Source organism: Puma concolor, chromosome C1, assembly GCF_028749965.1.
Source record: "Puma concolor isolate L17-30 chromosome C1, mPumCon1.1.hap2, whole genome shotgun sequence".
Lineage (NCBI taxonomy): Eukaryota > Metazoa > Chordata > Mammalia > Carnivora > Felidae > Puma > Puma concolor.
The window spans coordinates 41088732-41112129 of record NC_141674.1 but is presented as its reverse complement, the minus strand read 5'-3'; the positions used below and the strand labels follow the sequence as shown (position 1 = coordinate 41112129).

Below are 23398 nucleotides of genomic sequence, written 5' to 3'. Positions count from 1 at the left end.
CTCAGGTTAGAAATACAGAGAAGCTGGGTGCCTGGGTGGCTCAGTTCATTAAGCATCCAACATCTGCTCAGGTCATGATCTCACAGTTGGTGAGTTCCAGCGACAGGCTCTGTGCTGATGGCTCAGAGCCTGGGGTCGGCTTCAGATTTTGTGTGTCTCCCTTTCTCTCTGTCCCTCCCCGCTTGCACTCTGTTTCTCTCTCTCAAAAATAAAAAAGCTTCAAAAAAATTAAAAAAAAAAAAAGAAATATAGAGAAGCAACTTTAAAAGCAGACATTTTCGTTTAGTTTTCAATTTCTCATAAAAACTAACCAGTTTGGATAATTTAAATTTAGGTCCATGTTATTGTCTCTCAAATTTAAAAATAACAATGGATACTCTTTCAAATTTAAAGACAACAATGCTAATGACATGGTATCAAATAAATTATTTGAAAATATTTATATAAAATATTATACATTACCTGTAATTGGTATCCTCCAGTATGAAAGTTTCGAGAAATAAAAACACACTGAGAATGAGATTTAATCTTTGCCTTTGATGATATTTGCCTGCATCTCTCATCAGTTGCTTTAAATTTGGAATTTTGAAATATTTCTCTGAAAAATATTTTATAGAAAATATTATTAAACATATGTTCCATTATAAACCAATTAAATTGTTTCCAATAGTTATACATAAAGGTTTAAAAATCAGAACATATTATTATATATTAATTTTTAAAACACAAATCAATATATATAGTTTCTTCTTATCTATTACTGATTTCATTACACCTATTTTATTTGTAGTATGTAAATTAAGCTACTTCTTATGCAGGGTTAATATTTCCAGTTTGAAATTAACCATGATTTTTTTTATATCCTTCTTTCTGGTTGTGAGATAATCAATCTACTTTAATGTTAGTCTTTTCATAAATTTGCTTTCAATGGCAAAGGAAATGAAATTAAATGAAACTCATTCATCAGCTTTATATTTAATAATATACCTGGCAAAAGTAAGAGGAAGGAAACTGAATTGAAACTCATACTTACAATGCAAGAGTAGTTGTGATCTTTATCCATGCAACACAAATAATTTTGAGAGACTGTTAAAAATAATCAATCAGCAAGTAAAACTCCAACTGATCAAAGATAGTTAAGTATGAGGAAATGTAGTTTATAACAGCCATTCTAAATGTAACAATTTAAAAAATGATGCTGATTTCCATTTGTTCTTACAGAGGTGCTAGAAAATTCCTAAATTAATTCAAGAGATTGCATTATGTTACTTAATGAGGTATAGGCAATTAGGATTCATTCATTAATTGAATTCAATTACCTTAAATATTTATTGAATACTTACTATATGTCAGGCATTATGCTGGGTGTTGTAGCAAGGGAAAAAAAAGCACAGCCACTAGCTTCATAGAACTGTTATTGCTCTTATGGAGCTTAAACACTATTAAGGAAGACAGACATTAATAAAATACTGATAAGAAAATGAAAAATTACAACTTTGGAAAGTGTTATCAAGGAAAGGTACCTGGTGTACCATGTAAATATGTAACAAAGGGAATTAATCTGGTTAGAGAGGTCAGGGAAGGCTTTTCTGAGGGAGAGATGATTGAATTGGGTATCTGAAGAAATAGTAAGATATTAGGTAGGTGTGATGGAGGAAGAAAGATGTAGAAGAAAGAATAGCCTAAGAAAAAAGAATAGTCTTTTTTCAGAAAGAAAAACAAGTATAAAGACCTAGGGACCAGATTAGGACACTGTATCAGAAGCAGTGAAAGCAAGAGGGAAAGTGGGAGACAAACTGGGGGAGTATGCATGGGCAAACTATGTAGGGTCTTAAATGTTGTGTTGTTTGTCTTTATCCCAAAAGCAATGGGAAGTCTTTTATAATATAGTGGGGATGGGATGGAATGGTTGGGTGACTTGATTAGATATGTATTTGGAAAATGTCTGGCTGAAGCATGGAGAAGAGATTTAATGGGGATAATACTGAAGGTAGTGGGTCAGTCATAACTCCTAACGCAGTAATCTCTGTCATGGGTGAGGGATAAGGATAACTTAAATAAAAAGTTGGCAGTGGTAATTGAAAGAAATAAATAGATTTTAGTGATTTATGAGGTAAAATAAATAGAACCTGGTGATGGTTCAAATTTGGGGGAGGTGTGAAAAAGAGGAAGATACCAAGCATATTTTCAATCTTCAGAGAGAGAAAAAACAACCCTTCCCTCACCTCACATTCTCTTCCAGCTACTGGCCCATTTATCAACTCCCTCCTCACCAAAAACACAAAACAAACAAAACAAAACAAAACAAAAACCTTCCTTAAAGGGAGGTCCATGCTTGTTTCAATTTTCTTACCTCCTGTGTCTTATTCAAACATAAGCTTCTGAACCCATCCCTCCACAAAATTGTTAAAGGTCATCAATAACTTACATGTTGCCAAATCCAAAAATTAGTTCTCTATCCTCATCTTTCTCAACTTCATAAGCAATATCTTCTCAATATCATCATCTCCTCCTTCCTGAAACATTTTCTAATTTTTTCTTCTATTTCTTTCTTTAATTTTAAATCCCAGTATAGTTAATATAGTGTTATCTTAGTTTCAGATATAAATACAGTGATTCAACAATTCCATACATCACCCAGTGCTCATCACAACAAGTTCACTGCTCAATCCACATGATTTATTTTACCATCCCCCCCTTACTTCCTTTCTGGTAACCATCAGTTTGCTTTCTATGGTTAAGAGTCTATTTCTTGGTTTCCCTCTCTCTCTCTTTTTCCCCTTTGCTCAATTTTTTTGATTGTTCCCTAATTCCACACATGAGTGAAATAATATGACATTTGTCTTTCTGTGACTGACTTATTGCAGTTAGCATTATACTCCTAGCTCCATCCGTATCATTACAAGTGGCAAAATTTTATTCTTTTTCTTGGCCAAATAATATTATATTGTGTATATATACCACATCTTTTTTTTAAGTTTATTTATTTATCTTGAGAGAAAGACAGCATGAGCAGGGCACAGGAGAGAGAGAGAGGTTGAGAGGTTGAGAGAGGGAGAATCCCAAGCAGGCTCCACACTGTCAACACATTTTCCAAATACATATCTAATCAATGCAGGGCTACAACTCACAAACAGAGAGATCATGACCTGAGCTGAAACCAAGAGTCAGATGCTTAACTAACTGAGCCACCCAGGTTCCCCAGTATACCACATCTTCTTTATCCATTCATTGACTGATGGATAGGTGGGCTGCTTCCATAATTTGGCTACTGTAAATAATACTGCAATAAACATAGGGGTGATATATCCCTCTGAACTAGTGTTTTTGTCTTTTGGGAGTAAATACCCAGTAGTGCAATTACTGGATCATAGAGTAGTTCTATTTTTAACTTTTTGAGGAACTGCCATACTGTTTTCCACAGTGGTTGTACCAGTTTGCATTCCCACCAACAGTTCAAGAGGGTTCCTTTTTCTTCACATCCTTGTCAACACCTTTTGTTTCTTGTGTTTTTGATTTTAGCCATTCTGACAGGTGTGAAATGATATCTCATTGTGGTTTTGATTTGTATTTCCTTGATGATGAGTGGTGTTGAGGATCCTTCCATGTGTCTCTTGGCCATCTGGATGTCTTCTTTGGAGAAATGTCTGTTCGTGTCTTCTGCCCATTTTTAATTGGATTATTTGGTTTTGGGGTGTCTAGTTGTATAAATTCTTTATATATTTTGGATACCAACCCTTCATCAGATATGTCATTTGCAATATCATCTCCCATTTGGTAGGTTGCCATTTAGTTTTGTTGATTATTTCCTTTGCTGTGCAGAAGCTTTTCATTTTGAGGTAGTCCCAATAGCTTATTTTTTCTTTTATTTTCCTTGCCTCAGGAGACATATCTAGAAAAATGTTGCTATGGCCAATGTCAGAGAAATTACTGTTTGTCCTCTCTCCTAGGATTTTTATGGTTTAAAGTCTCACATTTATGTCTTTAATCCATTTTGAATTTATTTTGGTGTATGGTATCACACAATGGTCTAGTTTCATTCTTTTTCATGTGGCTGTCTAGTTTTCCCAACACAATTTCTTTTTTTTTAATGATTTTTTTAACGCTTATTTATTTTTGAGACAGAGAGAGACAGAGTATGAACGGGGGAGGGTCAAAGAGAGGGAGACAGAATCCGAAACAGGCTCCAGGCTCTGAGCTGTCAGCACAGAGCCCGACGCGGGGCTCAAACTCACGGACCGTGAGATCATGGCCTGAGCGAAGTCGGCCGCTCAACCAACTGAGCCACCCAGGCGCCCCCCCAACACAATTTATTGAACAGACTATCTTGTTCCCATTGGATATTCTTTACTGCTTTGTCGGAGATTAATTGACCACAAAATTGTAGGTTTATTTCTGTGTTTTCTATTCTGTTCCATTAATCTATGTGTCTATTTTTGTGCTAATACCATACCATTTTGATTACTGCATTTTGGTAATATAAGTTGAATTCTAGAATTGTGATACCTCCAGCTTTGCTTTTCTTTTTCAAAATTGCTTTGGCTATTCAGGGTCTTTCATGGTTCCATATAAATTTTATGATTTTTTGTTCTAGTTCTGTGAAAAATGTTGTTGGTATTTTGATAGGAATTGAATTAAGTCTGTAGATTGCTTTGGGTAGTATTGGCATTTTAACAATAATTGTTCTTCCAATCGATGAGCATGGAATGTCTTTCCATTTTTGTGTCATCTTTAATTTTTTTTTATTTTTCTAAATGTTTCTTTATTTTTAAGAGATAGACAGAGTGCTAGCGGGGGAGGGACAGGAAGAGAGGGAGACACAGAATCCAAAGTAGGCTCTAGGCTCCATGCTGTCAGCACAGAGCCAGATGCAGGGCTCAAACTCAGGAACCATGAGATCACGACCTGAGCTGGAGTTAGACACTTAACTTACTGAGCCACCCAAGTGCCCCTTTGTCATCTTTAATTTAATCTTTAATTCCATCAATGATTTATAGTTTTCAGAGTACAAGTGTTTCACTTCCTTGGTTAAGTTTATTCCTAGGTATCTTTTTTTAATGTTTATTTATTTTTGAGAGAGGGACAGAGTGCGAGTGGGGAGAGAAGAGGGAGACACAGAATCCAAAGTAGGCTCCAGGCTCCGAGCTGTTAGCACAGAGCCTGATGCGGGCTCAAACTCACGAACTGTGAGATCATGACCTGTGCCAAAGTTGGACACTTAACTGAGCCACCCAGGCACCCCTAGGTATCTTATGATTTTTGATGTAATGATAAACAGGATTGTTTTCTTAATTTGACTTTCTGCTGCTTCATTCCTAGTGTATAAAAATGCAACAGGGGCGCCTGAATGGCTCAATTGGTTAAGCATCCAACTTCGGCTCAGGTCATGATCTCATAGTTCATGAGTTCAACCCCACATTGGGCTCTCTGCTGTCAGTGCAGAGCCCACTTCAGATCCTCTGTCCCCCTGTCTCTCAGCCTCTCCCCCACTTGCGCGTTCTGTCTCCCAAAAATAAACATTTAAAAAATGCAACAGATTTCTGTACATTGATTTTGTATCCTGTGACTTTACTAAATTCATTTATCAGTTTTTGTAGTTGTTTTTTGCAAAGTCTTTAGGGTTTTCTATATATAGTATCGTGTCATCTGAAAATACTTACAGTTTTACTTTTTTCTTACCAATCCGGATGCCTTTTATTTCTTTTCGTTGTCTAATTACCAAGGTGAGGACTTACAATACCATGTTGAATAAGAGATGAGAATGGAATCCTTATCTTGTTCCTGATCTTAGAAGGAAAGCTCTGTTTTCCCCCATTGAGGATGATGTTAGCTGTGTATTTTTCATATATGGTCTTTATTAGGTTGAGGTATGTTCCCTCTAAACATATTTTTTTGAGGGTTTTTATCATGTTGTTTGTCAAGTGCTTTTTCTGTGTCTATTGAGATGATCACACAGTTTTTATCCTTTCTTTTGTTGATGGGATGTATCATGTTGATTATTTTGCAAATATTGAATATTTGCATCCCAGGAATAAATCCCACTTGGTTGTGGTGTGAATGACTGTTTTAATGTATTATTGGATTCTGTTTGTTGAGGATTTTTACATTTATGTTCATTAGGGAGATTGGCCTGTAGTTCTCCTTTTTTTTTTTTTTTTTTTTTGGTGGTGTCTTTATTTGGTTTTGGTATTAGGATAATGCTGGCTTCATAGAATGAATGTGGAAGTTGTCCTTCTTCTATGTTTTAGAATAGTTTGAGTAGAATAGGTTATTAACTCTTCTTTCAGTGTTTGATAGAATTCACCTGTGAACTAGTCTGGTCCTGGACTATTGTTTTTGGGAGTTTTTTGATTACTGATTCAATCACCTTACTGGTAATAGGTCTGTTCAAATTTTCTGTTTCTTTGTGCTTCAGTTTTGGTGGGTTATGTTTCTAGGAATTTATCCATTTCTTCTAGGTTGTCTAATTTGTTGGCATATGGTTTTTCATAATATTCTCAGAATTTTTAAAATTTTTAAATGTATATTTTATTTTTGAGAGAGAGAGAGAGACAGAGCGTGAGCGGGGGAGGGGTAGAGAGAGAGGGACACACAGAGTCCAAAGTAGGTTTCAGGCTCTGAGCTGTCAGCACAGAGCCCAACGCAGAGCTCAAACCCACAAACTGCAAGATCATGACCTGAGCCAAAGTAAGACACTTAACCAACTGAGCCACCCAGGTGCTCCAATACTCTCTTAAAATTATTTGTGTTTCTGGGGTGTTGGTTATTATTTCCCCTCTTTCATTGGTGATTTTGAGTCCTTTCTTTCTTTTATTTCTTTATTTTTTAGATAAGTCTCACTAAGGGTTCATCAATTTTATTGAACTTTTCAAAGAACCAGCTCCTCGTTTCATTGATCTGTTCTATTGTTCTGTTTTGTTTTCTTGTTTGTTTGTTTTTTAGTTTCTACATCATTTACCTTTATTCTAATCTTTATTATTATTTCCTTCCTTCTATTGGTTTTAGTTTTGTTTGTTGTTCTTTTTCTAGCCTTTTACGTGCGGGTTAGGTTGTTTATTTGGGATTTTTCTTGCCTCATAATGTAGGCCTATATTGCTCTAAACTTCCCTCTTACAATCACTTTTGCTGCATTCCAAAGATCTAGGAATTCTGTGTTTTCATTTTCATTTGTTTCTGTGTACTTTTTATTTCTTTGATTTGTTGACCCATTCATTGTTTAGTAGCATGTTATTTAATCTCCATGTATTTGTGGTCTTTCCAGACTTTTTTTCTTTGTGGTTTATTTCTAATTTCATAGTGTTGTGGTCAGAAAAGATGCATGGTGTGACTTCAATCTTTTTGAATTTGTTGAGGCTTGTTTTATGTCTTAATATGTGATCTATTCTAGAGAATGTTCCATGTGCACTTAAAAAGAATGTGTATTCTGCTGTTTTAGGATGGAATGTTCTGAATATACCTGTTAAATCCAACTGGTCCAGTGTATCATTCTGTCAGTTTCCTTATTGATTTTCTGTTTGGATGATCTGTCCATTGATGAAAGTCATGTGTCAAAGTCTCCTAATATTATTATATTACTATTGATCATTTCCTTTATGTTTGTTATTAACTGTTTTATGTATTTGGATGTTTCCATGTTGGGTGCATAAATATTTACAATTGTTCTACCTTCTTGTTGGATTTTCCCTCTCTTAATATATAGTGTCTTTCTTTGTTTCTTGTTACAGACTTTGTTTTAAAGTCATTTTGTCTGATATAAGTATTGCTACTCTGCCTTTCTTTTGACATCCATTTGCATGATGACTGTTTCTCCATCCCCTCACTTTCAATCTTCAGGTGTCTTTCAGTCTGAAATGAGTCTTGGTAGGCAGCCTATAGATGGGTCTTGTTTTTTTATCCATTCTTTCACCATATGTATTTTGATTGGAAGTTTTATATTCAAAGTAATCACTGATAGATATGTATTTATTGCCATTTTGTTACTTGTTTTGTGGTTGTTTTGTAGTTTTTATCTGATCCTTTCTTTTTTTCTCTCCTTCATGGTTTGCTGGGCTTTTTTTAGTGATATACTTAGGTTCCTTACTCTTCATTTATTGTGTTTCTATTACTGTTTTTTGAGTTTTGGTTACCATTAGATTTATATATAACATCTTTTGCATATAGCAGTCCATATTTAGCTGATTTTCACTTATTTTTTAACTCATTCTTTACTCCTCTCCCCTCCATGCTTCAGATATTTGGTATCATTTTTACACCCTTTTATTTTGTGATTCCTGTGTTTCTTATTCTTACTTATGCTTTTCACTTTTCCATTCTTTTAACATTTCTTGTAGGGCTGGTATAGTGATCATGAGTTCTTTTGATTTTTGTTTGTCTGGGAAACTATCGCTCCTTCTATTCTGAGTGATAGCCATGCTGGATAGAGTATTCTTGGCTGCAAATTTTTCCCTTTGAGCACTTTGAATATATCATGTCAATCCCTTCTGGACTGCAAAGTTTCTGCTGAAAAATCAGCTTATAGCTTAATGGGGTTTCCTTTGTAAGTAGCTATCTTCTTTTCTCTTGCAACTTTAACATTCTTTATCACTTTTGTTTTTGATATTTTAATTACTATGTGTCTTGGTGTGGACCTTCTTGGGTTGAATTTGTTAGGGGATGTCTGTGCCTCCTGTATTTGGATCTCTGTTTCCCTCCCCAGATTTAGGAAGTTTTCAGATATTATTTCTTCAAATACATTTTTTGTCTCCCCCCCCCCTTTCTCTTTCTTCTTCTGGGATCCTTCTAATATGAATGTAATTATGCTTGATGGAGCCACTGAGTTATATAAGTCTGTTCTTCACTTTATCTTAGCCCAAAGGCTGGGAGGCAATGTCTATTCTCATCATGTAGTATTTGTCTCTCACCTGTTCAGCTTGATTACTTTCCTTTATTCTATCCTCCACATCACTGATATGTTCCTCTGCTTCCTGTAGCCTACTATTTATTCCATCTATTGTATTTTTAATTTCATTTATTCTGTTCTTCATCTCTGATATATTATTTTTTATCCTTTTTTCAAGGTTTTCACTGGTGTCTTCACCATTTTCTGAAGTCCAGTGACTATCTTAAGTTCATTACTTTAAATTTTGTATCAGGCATATGATTTATTTCTCTTTCACTTAAACTTCCTGCTGTGATTTTGTTTTGTTTTTTCATTTGAGACATATTTCTCTGTCTCCTCATTTTGTCTAACCTTCTGTATCTGTTTCTTATGTGTTAGGAGTCAGCTGTGTCTTCTGCTCTTGAAAGTAGTGGCTTTATGAAGAAGAGGTCCTGTAGTGTCCCACAGTGCAGTATTCCCTGTTCACCAGAACCTGGCTCTTCAGAGGAGTCTCCTATGTGTGTTGCCTGCATCCTGCTATTGTGTCTGAGTTACTTTTCATTTCAGTCCAGATGTCTGCCCTGACTTTTTGCCTATTGTGGGCTGTGCTTGCTCTCTGCAATGTTAGTGAGGTCCAGGTAGGCCAGCTCTGGGGGTGTGACAGCAGAAGGACGCGGGGGCAGGGCGGTGGTGTTAGCAAAATTTGTACCCAACCCTTAGTCCTAGGCTGAACCTCCCACAGCCAAGTGGGAGGGTGTAGTGGTGGCAGCCAAAGCGGGGGTGGGGGGTGCTTGGCAGCTGGGTGGGGCACATGTGATGTTAGCAAAATTTGCACTGAGCTACTGGTCCTAAGTTGGACCCTCCAACGTGTGGTGGCTGCAGGAGCACAGCATGTACAGGCAGTGGGTGGGTGCAGTGTGCATAGCATTAACAAAAGCTGCACTGGGTCCAGAGCTGAGACAGCAAGCTTGGAGTTGGTGAGTCCTCAGAAGAACTTGGGCAGGGCACAGTACTAGCAGGTTAGGTAGCAAGTGCTTGTGCAGCGCCACCCCTCCCAGATGGCTCTGTGTTTATGTTTGGGGGCAGGGGAGGAAAATGGCACCTGCCAACTCCTTTGTTCCCAGAGAAGTCCCCCAATAAGCTCTGAAATCAGTAGAAACAGATCTCCCTCCCATTCTTCAAGCTGTTGCTTCTATGTTGCCTCTCCTCAGGCTGTTGTTGCTTTGAGGGCAGACACCCAGCTATCACTTGCCCTCTGACATTGAAAACTCCAGGCTCCAAGTTGTGCTGGTTATACAATCTCACAGAATTCAGCCCTGTTGGTTTTCAAAGCCAGACTTATGGGGATTTGCTTTCCCTGTGTGGGCTTCCTGGTATTTTCCCCTCTTCATGACCACAGCTCTCTCCCTCCTGTGGGCAACTCTTGACCACAGTTTCTGCATTTCCTAGTTTCTCTGATACAGCTTCTCCACATTTAGTTGGGGAGGTTGTTCTGCCAGCCTTTGGATCTCTTTCTGGTTTATTGACTTAGATATGACTGATATCTAGCTGTAAATATGGGATGGGGGTATGCTTAGGATCTTCCTACTCTGCCATCTTCCCAGCACCCTTGAAACATTTTCTAATTTTGACTTCCTTGACAGTGTACCTTTCTGTTTTTCCAGTTAAATATTGATTCTTCTATTGTTTTGCTAGATTTCTAAATGATGGTGGGCTGAAGGGCACAGTCCGAAGTTCTTCTCTTCCCTTCCAGCAATCACTCCCTGCTTAGTCTCACCCAGTTCTATAAACTTAGATACCCTCTATTAATTGATACCCTATATATTCAGGCTTGACTTCTCTCCTAAAGTTCCTACATGTATATCTGAGGATTTGACATTTCTAATGGATGTCCAATAGACTTTCAAACTTATATCCAAGATGTAATTCCTAGTTTATCACTATTCCCTCAGCCTGCTCCTCTTTCTAATCATCTTTTCATTTCAGTAAATGACATGATCAACTACTCAGTTCCTCATGGTAAAAACGTAGATGTTAGCATTAATTCTGTCATTTCACTTATCTTTCCTTACCTCATCCAACCTATCAGCAAGCCCTGCTAACTTTACCTGCAAAACACATCCCCAATCCAACCCCTTCTTTCCATATCCTTTACTTCCATATTAGTCCAAGACACTATCATCTCTGACCTGAACTATGAAATAGCCTCCTAAAGCTCTCTGCTTTCACTCTTGCTCAATTAAAATTTAGGCTTCACAGAGAAGTAAGAAAAATCTTTTAAAAATATGAATCAGAACTCTCATACATTGCTGGTTGGAGTAAGTACCCACTTTGGAAAACTCTTTAGCAATTTGCTATAAAGTTAACTATATGATCCAGCAATTCCACTCTTAGGTATTTACCCAAGAGAAGTGAAAACACATGTACAAAAATATTTATACAAGAATGTTCATAGCAGCCTTATTCCTAATAACTAAAAACTGGAAATGACCCAAATGTCCATTAACAGAATAAGTAAACTGAGGTATATTTATACACTGAAATACTACTCATTAGTAAAAAGAATGGAATACACATAAATATAACATGCATGAATCTCAAAAATATGTTAAATGAAAAAAAAGTAGACATAAAAAAGTCCATATGATTCTATGATTCTATTTGAATGAAATTCAAGACTAGACAAAATTAATCTATGGTAATAAAAATCAGGATAATGATTGCTTTTGGGTGGGAGGTGGGGAGTGATGCCTGGAAAGGAGCATGAGGGAAATTTACAGGGTGATGGAAATTTGTATATTTTGACTGAGGCTGTGAATACATGGGAATATATTTGCTGAAATTCATCATCATACATTTAAAATCTATGTACTTTATTTTATGTAAATTATATCTAAAATTTTAAAGAGTGTTACAAAAATGTAAATCATCTATAGGTGACATTATAGTGTCCTTAAAAGGGGGGATGATATTACTGCTACCTCATGGGGTGGTTATGAAGTCTAAATGAGATCACATACAAAGCACTTAGAACAGTGCCTAGTATGTAGTAAGCACTCAGTGTTAGCCATTATTATGCTGATAATATTATTCCCCTGCTTAAAACCTTATGATGGCACAATAAATAAAATCAAACTCCATTTCTAGCCTATTTGATCTGGCCCTTATCTACATCTATTTGATCTGGCCCTTATCTACATCTTCAATCTCATCATTATTTCCCTCACTCAGTATAGTCTACTCACACTAGCCTTCTTTCCCTTTAGTGAACAATACCAAGAACATTACCATTTGGGGTTTGTGTACTTGCTATCCCTTCAGCTTAGAAAGCTCTCTGACAAAGTCTTCAAATGTCTGGCTCTTTCTTTTGACTCAGATCTCAGATTAAATACCACTCACTTGAAGAGACATTCCTTGACCGCTTTATTTTTCATTATCTGTCTCCTCCCAATGGCACTGCTAGTCTATGAAACAGGAATCCTGTCTGACTTGTTCACAGTTGTATCCTCAGTCCCTAGAACAATGGCAGGCACCCAATAAATATTTGTTAAAAGAATGAATAAGTGAAGATTTTCTAGTTTTCTGACCTGTGCAAGTGAACAGATAATATGCATTAACTTTCTGAAATAGGGAATATTGGAAGAGTATGTGCAAGAACATGTTAAAATTTACATTTTTAAGCATCAAACAAAGCAAATACTGAACTAAATATTCAAAACCACCAAATTTTAGGGTTTTCTGTCTCTGGAAAAAGACTATATTTAGACTATACCAGGGCATTCTGTCAGCTCTTATCTTTTTTTTTTTTTTTTTTCAACATTTATTTATTTTTGCGACAGAGAGAGACAGAGCATGAACGGGGGAGGGGCAGAGAGAGAGGGAGACACAGAATCGGAAACAGGCTCCAGGCTCTGAGCCATCAGCCCAGAGCCCGACGCGGGGCTCGAACTCCCGGACCGCGAGATCGTGACCTGGCTGAAGTCGGTCGCTTAACCGACTGCGCCACCCAGGCGCCCCTTAAATATCTCCTAAAGAAAGAGAATTTTTCCATGTTGGTAATGTTTTTAACATTAGAAATGTTAAATGTTTCTAAATTAGAAATCAAAAAATTTTTTAATGTCAAGCCTTATAATTTGAACCCATGTCTTCCAAAGAATAAAATATATCTCATTATTCCTTAAAATTTTAATGCATGAAGACTGCTATGATAGTACTTATACTATTATTCTAGTAGGACTTCTCTTTCCAGGCTATTTTAAACATGTGAAGATTTTCCTCCCCAATCAAAGGGTCTGTAACCAAACCTCAAATTATAGAATCTATACTATTATAGTTATTTAATACCATTTGAAAAAGTCTTTCATTGGATTTTTAAGGGGAAAGAAGTTAAATATTTAATAAACCTTACCTTCGTTTGCAAATCAGGAACCACAAAGCTGATGCCAAAGCAAAGAAACCAATTCCCAAAGTAACAGCACCAGCAGCCAGAAAATAGGTTAAGGGGTTTAAAAAGCCTATACAAATAAATGATAAAAGATTATTTCATACATATATCTTCATTCTCCAGGTAAAATTATGTAACAAAGTATTTCAAAAGATATTACATAGTGTAGTATTAAGACATTAACCAGGAAGTTGGGAGACTTGAATTTTAGGGTCCTGTGCAATTCTAACAAATTTCAAGACTCTGAATTTGAGATTTACACAGGACCTCATGATGATTAGGGTCAGGGCACATGTCTTTGACTCTGCTTGGATTTGATACCTAAATTTTGTTTGTTTTTGTACAGCCATCATCTCTTTTTTTCTTATCTAGCTTTCTCCTTTCCCAATCCAGTTGTGAATCTTTTGTTATCTTTTCAGTATCATTCTTTGCAGTCCTCTAAATAAGACACTTTTCATTTTAAAATTTGTATTATCTGGGGCACCTGGGTGGCTCAGTAGGTTGAGCACCCAACTCTTGGATTCGGCTCAGGTCATGATCCCAGGGTTGTGGGATTAAGCCCTGTGTCAGGCTCCATTCTGAGCATGGAGACTGCTTGAGATTCTTTCTCTCTCCCCCTCTGCCCCTCCCCCCTGCTCACACACACACACACACACACACACACTCTCTCTCTCTCTCAAATTAAAAGATAAAATAAAATTTGTATTATCAATTACTACAAGAAAGTAGATGGGGGTAATAAAGAACAAATGTGAGAAACTTCAAATTATTTTAGAAATCTTTGTCTTATCTCCATTTTATCCTAGGAACAATAAAAGATGGTGGCCAAAAGTTAAATAAAAGCAATATAAAATAATAGCAATGTAAATCAATATATACAAAACAATATAAAATAATAATAATAAAATAACAAATAGGTTAAGGGGTTTAAAAAACCTATACAGGGGCGCCTGGGTGGCGCAGTCGGTTAAGCGTCCGACTTCAGCCAGGTCACGATCTCACGGTCCGTGAGTTCGAGCCCCGCGGCAGGCTCTGGGCTGATGGCTCAGAGCCTGGAGCCTGTTTCCGATTCTGTGTCTCCCTCTCTCTCTGCTCCTCCCCCGTTCATGCTCTGTCTCTCTCTGTCCCAAAAATAAATAAATGTTGAAAAAAAAATTTAAAAAAAATAATAATAAAAATAAAAAACCTATACAAATAAATTATAAAAGATTATTTCATGCCTATATCTTCATTCTCCACGTAAAATTAAATGACATAGTATTTCAAAAGATAGTACACAGTGTAGTGTTAAGACATTAATCAGGAGGTCAGGAGACAAACTTGCAAGTTTATAATTGGAAAAGCCTATTGGAGGGGCGCCTGGGTGGCGCAGTCGGTTAGGCGTCCGACTTCAGCCAGGTCACGATCTCGCGCTCCGTGAGTTCGAGCCCCGCGTCGGGCTCTGGGCTGATGGCTCGGAGCCTGGAGCCTGTTTCCGATTCTGTGTCTCCCTCTCTCTCTCTGCCCCTCCCCTGTTCATGCTCTGTCTCTCTCTGTCCCAAAAATAAATAAACGTTGAAAAATTAAAAAAAAAAAAAAAAAAAAAAAAAAAAAAGCCTATTGGAATTATATGGTATAACTCTTTCATTTTACAGATGATAAAATTGAGGTCCACGTAAGAGAAGGACCTGAATTGAGATTAGGCAGCAGATTAAAGCCAATCCTCTGTTTTTGTTTTTATTTTGTTTTTTTCCTATTATCCCTACTACCAATCATCTTGATACTGGTATATATTGAAAAGAATTAAAACTAAAGAATACATGATGTAATTATAGTCAAGTTGGTCAAGTATTTATTAAGATTCTGGTATCTGATACCTAAAAATAAAGCAAGTTGTGGGAAACTTTCACAGAAAGCTGTATACAACATGAAGGGCCTTAAAATAATTTAAAAGTAAAGTTGACCCTTGAACTACATGAGGGTCAGGGGCACCAACCTCTGCATAGTCACAAATCCCTATATAACTTTTGACTCCCTCAAAACTTAACTACTTACATATATAAATATATAAACAATAGCTTACTATTGACAGGAAGCCTTACCAATGTATAGTCAATTAACACATATTTTGTATGTTGTATGTATTACATACTGTAGTCTTACAATAAATAAGCTAGAGAAAAGAAAATAATAAGAAAATCATGAGGAGTAAATACACTGATAGTCCTATACTATATCAAAAATCATCAACTTATAAGTGGATCTGCACAGTTCAACCCATGTTGCTCAAAGGTTGACTGCATGTTACCTGGGAAAAAAGGCTTTAAAAATGTAAAACTATAGAATACAAACTGATGGTTACCAGAAGAGAGGTGAGTAGGGTGATGGGTTAAATAGGTGATGGGGATTAAGGAGTGCGCTTGTGATGAGCACTGGGTGTTGGATAAAAGTTTTGAATCACTAAATTATATGCCTGAAACTAATATTACACTGTATGTTAACTAACTGGAATTTAAATAAAAATTTTAAAAAGTAAAATAAAACTTATGAAGATCTTTATATGAGAACACATCATAAATTCCACTAAAAATATGACATGATAAAGACTTTGTTGTTCCCATACTTCTGTTATTTCCTAAGTAATTTCCAGTTTCCAAGATGGTGCCTCTCAAGTCTTAGTTTTCTTTGGGTTCAAAAAATGTCTAAATTTGGGAATTAATGGTACCAAAAAGTTATACCGAAAAGTGATACTTATAATACAAAAAAAAACCCTTTTAAGTGCACATTAGGAAGTCACTTAAATATGTTATGATGATGTTACGTATAAAAAATATCATGTTCTTTAATTATTTAGTGCAGGGTTTCTCAACTTCAATACTAATTATCTTTTGGACCAGATAATGTGTTATAAGGATTGTCCTGTGCATTGTACTAAAGATGTCTCCAGGCAAATGTGTTCTGGGGGCAAAACTGCCCCCAATTGAGAATCATTGGCACAGTGGTATGAGGAAATATCAGATAGCATTCAATGATAAAAGCAAGACAGATAAAATGCATATTTTTTAAAAATTGAAAAAGAAATAGTTGTACTCAAATATAAGATAAAGATTTCTAGAGGTGCCTGGCTGGCTCAGTTGGAAGAGCATGCAACTCTTTATTTCAGGTTCATGAATTTGAGCCCTATGAGGGGTGTAGCGATTACTTAAAGAAATAAAACTTTGAAAAAAAAAGATAAAAATTTCTATAGACAAAAAAAAAAAAAAGAAAGAAAGAAAAGCAACACAGAGACATAAGTAGAGGCTAAAACCATAAGCATGTGAAGCACTGAGATCTGGAAGCAAGAATTAGCTAGAAGAAACAGAGAAAATCATTGAGACAAGACCTAGATCAAACCATCCTTTGGTACTGTGAATGACCCTATTGTAATGGAGTCCTGATCCACCAATAAAAGACCTAAGAAGGGGGTGCCTGGGTGGCTCAGTCGGTTTAACTTCTGACTTTGGCTTAGGTCATGATCTGGCGATTCATGAGTTGGAGCTCACATTGGGCTCTGAGCTGACAGCATGGAACCTGGAGCCTGCTTCGGATTCTGTGTCTCCCTCTCTCTCTGCCCCTAACCCCTCGAGCGCGCTCGCTCCCTCTCTCTCAGAAATAAATAAACATTAAAAAAGTTTTTAAAAGACCAAGAAGGAATCTTGGAGAATGAAAAATTTAAAAATTTCATGATAAAGTCTTCTTTGAACACAATTAATGAAATGAAAGATAAGACTGAGAAACTTGCCAAGTTACATAAAGAAACGAAAAATATAAAGAAATTATGAGACTTGGAAAAGATTAGGAGTGTATATTTAAAAGTAATATGGGTTCCAAAAAAAAAAAAAAAAGAATAGAAGAGTAGCAGAGAAGAGGTATCTGGAGCAACAACCTAAGGATTTTACTTTAAAATTTTTTAAAATTTATTGGTGTGTGTGTGTAGTTCCATACGTTTTGACAAATACAAAGAGTGTTTAATCACATCACCATAACCAAGTTACATGACACTTTCATCACCTCCCCAAATTTCCTCATACTGCCTCTTAGTGGTCAAGCACCAATTGCTGGCAACCATTGTTTATTTTCAATCCCCATTCTCTATCCTTATACTTTTGCCTTTTCCAGAATTTCACATAAATGGAATCATACAGCATGTGGCCTTTTGAGTCTGGCTTTTTTTCACTTAGCATAATGCATCTGAGATTCACCCACATTGCTGCATGTATCAATAGTTCATTTCTTTTTATTGCTGAGTAACATCCCATTTTACGGATGTACCAGGTTTGTTTATTCCCCAGCTGAGAGACAGTTGGTTGTTTCCAGTTTGGGGTTGTTAGATTAAAGCTACTATACATTTGCATAAAAGTGTTTGTTTGAACATAAGTTTTTATTTCAGTAGGATCATGTAGCATGTATATATTTAAATGTATTGGGGTCCCTTGAGGGGCTCAGTCGGTTAAGTGTCCAACTTCCACTCAGGTCATGATCTCACAGTTTGTGAGTTTGAGCCCAGTGTCAGGTTCTATGCTGACAGCTCGGAGTCTGGAGGCTGCTTCAGATTCTGTCTCCCTCTCTCTGCCCCTACCCTGCTCACACTCTGTCTGCCTGTCTCTCTTTCTCAAAAATAACATTTTAAAAAATATATAAATCCATATATTTAAATGTATAAAAAACTGCCAAACTGCTGTCCAAAGTGTCGGTACCATCTTGCTTCTCCAACAGCATTATATGACAGTTCTACTTGCTCTGATTCATTGCCACCACTTGGTGTTAGTTTTATTTCAAGTATTCTAATAGATGTACAGTGGTATCTCCCTGTGGTTTTAATTTGCATTTCCTTAGTGAATAATGATGTTGAGCATCTTTGCACACATTTATTTGTCATCCATATATCTTCCTTAGTGAATAATTGACTCAAATCTTTGCTGATTTTTTACAATTCTTCAAGTCCTTGGTCAGATATGTGATTTGGAAATATTTTCTCCAAGTCTATGGCTTATCTTTTCAATTATTTTAAGAGTGTCTTTCTCAGAGCAAAACTTTTACATTTTGGTGATGTCTAATTTATTAACTTTTTGCTTGTGTGGCTTATACTATGGGTCCTATCTAAGAGCTCTTTGCCTAAGAGGCCACAAAGATTTTCTCCTATATTTTCCTATAAAGGAGTTATAGTTTTATGTTTTACATTTAATTTATTCTTCATTTTGAGTTACTTTTTGCATAAAGTATATGTCAATTTCTTCCCCCCCCCTTTGGATATGTTTATTGAAAAGACTATCCTTTTTTCACTGAGTTGTCTTTGTACCATTGTCAAAAATCAAATAGCTATATTAGTGTCAATTTGCAGACTCTCTATTCTCTCCCCTTGATGTAAGTTGTCTATCCTTTTGTCAATAACAACAACAATAGTAATATCTAATATTCATATAGTAAATACTACATGCCAGGCATTGTTCAATGTATTATATATTTAAATTCATTTAATTCTCACAAACAACTCTGAATTAAGTATAGTTATTTCTTCGTTTTATAGATGAGGAAGCAGATGAGGCACAATAAGTTTAAGGGACTTGCTTAAATGCACACAACCGCTAAGCGAGGGAACAATAGTAATTTAAAAATTGCTAAGGTCCTTTATTATTTAGATCAGGTGGAGAAGAGACATGGAATATCTTTCGATTTTGTCAGAAAAAAAAAACCCAGTTAAGTATGGATGCTAATATTCCATACAGTGGGAAAGAAAAAACTACAACTATGCACAACAAAGTAGATAAATTTCATAAATAATGTTGGGCAAAAGAAGACCAACACAAAATTCAAACACAGTTATCTGAGGAGTTCAAGAATGCTGATAATATTCTGTTTCTTGAGCTGGGTGCTGGTCATATAGGTGTGTTCAGTGAAAATTCATCAAGGCTAACACTTATAACTTTGAATAGATATATAGGTATCATCATGAATAGAACTGAAAAACATAATGTTCAATGAAAAAGCAATTTCCATAAATTTGGATTCAATTATTCCAGTTATGTACTGATTCCATGTACGCACATTAAAAGAAAACATAAAATAATGCTATTTTTAAAGCACATTAATATAATAGAAGTATTAAAATACATTAAATTCATGATATTTACTGTTTCTGGAGAGGGAATGAGGGGAATGGAACTGGGGATGGAACATAGACTTTATCTGTAATGTTTTATTTCTTTAAAAAATGAAATATCTGAAGCTTATATGACCAAAAAAATATGCATTGAGTAGATTACATGGGTGCTTGTCATCCCTTGTCCCTTTCCTTTTTCTTTTCACTTTCCTGGTGTGTGTGTGTGTGTGTGTGTGTATAATTATAATTAATTATATATTTATAATTATATATATATATAATACACATACATATATGTAGTCTCAATTTTGTAAAAAAAAAAAAAAAAAAGGAAAACAATCAACATTGGTTATCCCTGGAGTAAGGGCTTATAGTTACAATTTTCCACTCTAGACCTGTGTGTGTATATTTTCTACCATGAGTATCTTAGAAAAATCAGGAAAAATAATTTGAAGCTTCCTATGTAATTCTTGACACCTATGTAATTCCTGATATTACACGTCTCCTTGTAGAACCTTCTCTATTGTTATCACTGTGATGATAGCCCAACTGTCAGAGGAGATAGTTAACTGTCTCCTCTTGCAGATCTCTGCCCTCTTCTTTACTCCACCCCCCCAACCCCAAATCTCAATTAGGGAAGAAAATAGGTGTGATTGGTACACCATCATACTCCCTAATTTAAACAGGTCATTTACATCTCAGGGAAATCCCAATGAGGTATAAAGAATCCGAAAGTTTCCAAGCCACTTTACCAAGAGAAAGACACATTACATATTTGTTAATACCTTCAACAAGTCACACTTTCTCTCTAAATCCATCCGTAAAACAAAAAGACTGGACTCTGTGATCGTTAAGATCTCTTTCTCACTTTAAAGTTTTAATCAATATATATTTTAAAGAAACATTATATACAAACATAGTATTTTTACTTCCTTGATTCTGCTCTTAAGTATCCTGTCTAAAGTAAGGAATCCTCACTTTAAGCAGTTACTGTATCGCATCACCTTGTTTGTCTTTAATAATAACTATTATAAATAATTTTCTTTACTTACTGGTTTATCATCTATTGTCTCTCCTCCTTTACCAGAAGATAAGTCTTTCTTACTATGGTATTCTTAGAGTTTAGAATAATGACTGGTTACTCAGAAATGATTGAATATTCAATGAATGAATGAAAGTCACCGTGCTAAATGCTAGTATTACAAAAATGGATAAAATAAGTATGTTGTTTAGTAGGAAGAGCATACATGTGAAAAGGAATACTTGCAATTAAAAACTATCTAGGTATTGTAATAAGAAGAAATAAGTACAAAGTACAAAGAAATAAGTACAAAATGTGGATGCAGGTAGATTTATAAAAAGGTAGGGTAAATTTTAAAAAGCTCCGTAGTTTAGTTAAACATTACTTGAGAACTTTCTATTGCCAAACCTTTGCCAAGAATTGGTGATTCAAAGATAAATAACACATGATAATGGAGTTTATAATCTGGAGAAGACAAGACGTTTAAATGGGTATGTTCATTAAAATATTCCAAGTGCTATGATAATGACGTTTTGGCAGTGCTAAGACAACAGAAGCAGTTTGACCAAGTGCAGAAACTGTTCTAGAGATAACACCTGAGCTGAATCTTACAGAACAAGTAAGAGATAGCTAGGCAAGAACATTAAGTCTTAAATCAGGTTATGATTCTTCTATCTTAAAATAAATAAAACTCTCTCCCAGCAGACCCTCCACCATACAATTGATCCTTTCCTTACCATTTGCAGCCTAAACTCTTAAAATGAGAATTTCTACTTCTTCACATCTATTTCCAAGGCATTAATAACTCCATTAACACAAAAAATCAAAAGGCCACTAGTGGCCATTTTCTCTCTTTTGCCTTGGCATCAGTAAAGTAAATCCACTTGGTTTTCCTCCCCTTTATGTGTCTAAACCTTTATTGCCTTTATAGGTCTCTCTTCTTTAGCCCATCTATCCTTTAACATATCTATCTATATCTAAATACATCTAAATATATTGATATAAAGGATATATCTTTATATATCTATAAATATGCATATATAGGTATATATATGTATATCCTTTAACTGCATATATATATATATATATATATGTATATATCCTTTAACATATCTATTTAGATTTAGATTCTGTCTTGAGGTATTTAAGGGATATAGATAGATATAGATGTTACCTATATATATTTATATCTATATCTTTTCCCAAAACTACTAGGTATTTGTACCAGGAGTGTTTTCAGATTACTTTTTGCAATCATTCCAGAACTAAAAATCCTGTTTTATTTTTTGAGTTATTCCCAAATTACCTGTTTATTATACTCTTTTAGGGTTTTGCCAGCTTTCAGTCTCTTTTGAACACCATTTATATGTAGAATACTGTTTCATACACCAAGTGAGGGATAAAAAGTCATTTAAATAAGAATGAATCCTTGCCCTGAAATTTTAAAAATCTATAATAAGATATAAGCAAGGCTCATATGCAACCAGTATAAAAAACTGACCATACTGACTTTTTTAGTTGGTGTCTGCTCTGAGTGGTTAGAAAACTAACCAGACCTGTCTGTGAATATGGAAAAATTACTCATTTTGCTGATTGGCTTTTAATGTTCTTATCTGAAAAATGGGAGTCATACTATCTATCTCACATGATTAGAATTAGAAGTAAATGAGATAATGTTGCAAGGAATTAATAACATAAAAAACAGGAAGACATCTCAAGCTTCACATGCATACACCAGGCCATGAAGCAAGACTCAACAAGTTTTATAGAATCATTATTACATATACCACATTCTCTGAAAATAATGCAATTAATTTTGAAATTAATAACCTAATATATACCCTGAGAAAAGCTCCCATACTTCTGGAAACTTAAAATCACACTGTAAATAACTCATGCATTAAAAAAGAAATCAGTGGAAGTTTGAAAATAAATACAAATAACCAATAATGATATGTACAAATACTTGTAGCAACAAAGCTAGAACCAAATTCAAGGGAAATGTATGGTCCTAAATGCATATATTAGAAAAGAAAGCTGAAAAATAATGAGCTTATTCCTCAAATTACAAGTTGAAAAAGACCAGCAAAATAAGCCCAAATAACATAGAGGAAGGAAATAAATAAAGAACAAAAATTAATGAAATAAAAATTAAGATTTTTGGTAAAGATTAATAAGATTGATGAATCTCTAGCTAGATTAATAACCAAATAAAAAGGCATAAGTAAACAATATTTAAAATGAAGAAAGAACATAATTATAAGCATAGCTGAGATTAAAATAAGAAAATACTTTCAACAAATTATTTTTAAACTTATAAAAATTATATATACCTAAAAGTGACTTACAAAAAGTGACTCAAGAAGTAATAGAAAACCTAAATGAACATGTATCCATTAAACTGAATCAGCAGTTACAAAATTTCCCCCAAAGAAAACAGCAGGCCCCAATAACTTTACAATTTCTACTGTATACCCATGATTCAAGTATTTCTTATCTTATACAAGCTCTTCCAGAAAATAGAAAGAGATTGCTGGTTGTTTGTCCAAATACATTTTCCTCTTCTTCCCAGGCAAAAAGCTAGACTATGTGTCCTAGCTTCCCATACCATTAGGTGAAGCCATATGATGGAGTTCTAACCAATGGAATTTGAATGGAAGTGATGTCATAAAAACCTCTCAAGCACCTTTCTCCTTTTAGGCTTGACTGGGATGGAGATTATCCCCAGGGAACTTTGGAGCCATGTGTTACCATGGATCTAATTAACATTTATAGGACACTCAACACAAATAAAATCAAAACACAACATATCAGGATTTGGGGGATGCCACGAAAAAAGAACATAGGGAAAAATTTACACCAAAAAACTGCAATATTAAAAAAAAAAGTGTGAAAAAACTTGAAAACTAAAGTAGAGTTGATTAAGCCTAATGTGAACAGAAGAAAAAATATTAAAAA

The 23398-nt window shown here is 35.2% G+C and overlaps 1 protein-coding gene across 1 annotated transcript in view; it reads right to left on the bottom strand.

Moving 5' to 3' along the window:
• CC1H1orf185 (chromosome C1 C1orf185 homolog) overlaps window positions 1-23107 on the bottom strand; it is a 35692-nt gene extending 12585 nt beyond the window's left edge. Inside the window, exons 1-3 of the mRNA XM_025912688.2 lie at window positions 23049-23107; window positions 13266-13371; window positions 463-598 (exon numbers count right to left, since the gene is read on the bottom strand). Of these exons, the coding sequence (XP_025768473.2) occupies window positions 463-598; window positions 13266-13371; window positions 23049-23064 (258 nt within the window). The 5' untranslated portion in view covers window positions 23065-23107. The remainder of the gene's footprint in view (window positions 1-462; window positions 599-13265; window positions 13372-23048) is intronic.
• Between the last annotated feature and the right edge of the window lie 291 nt (window positions 23108-23398).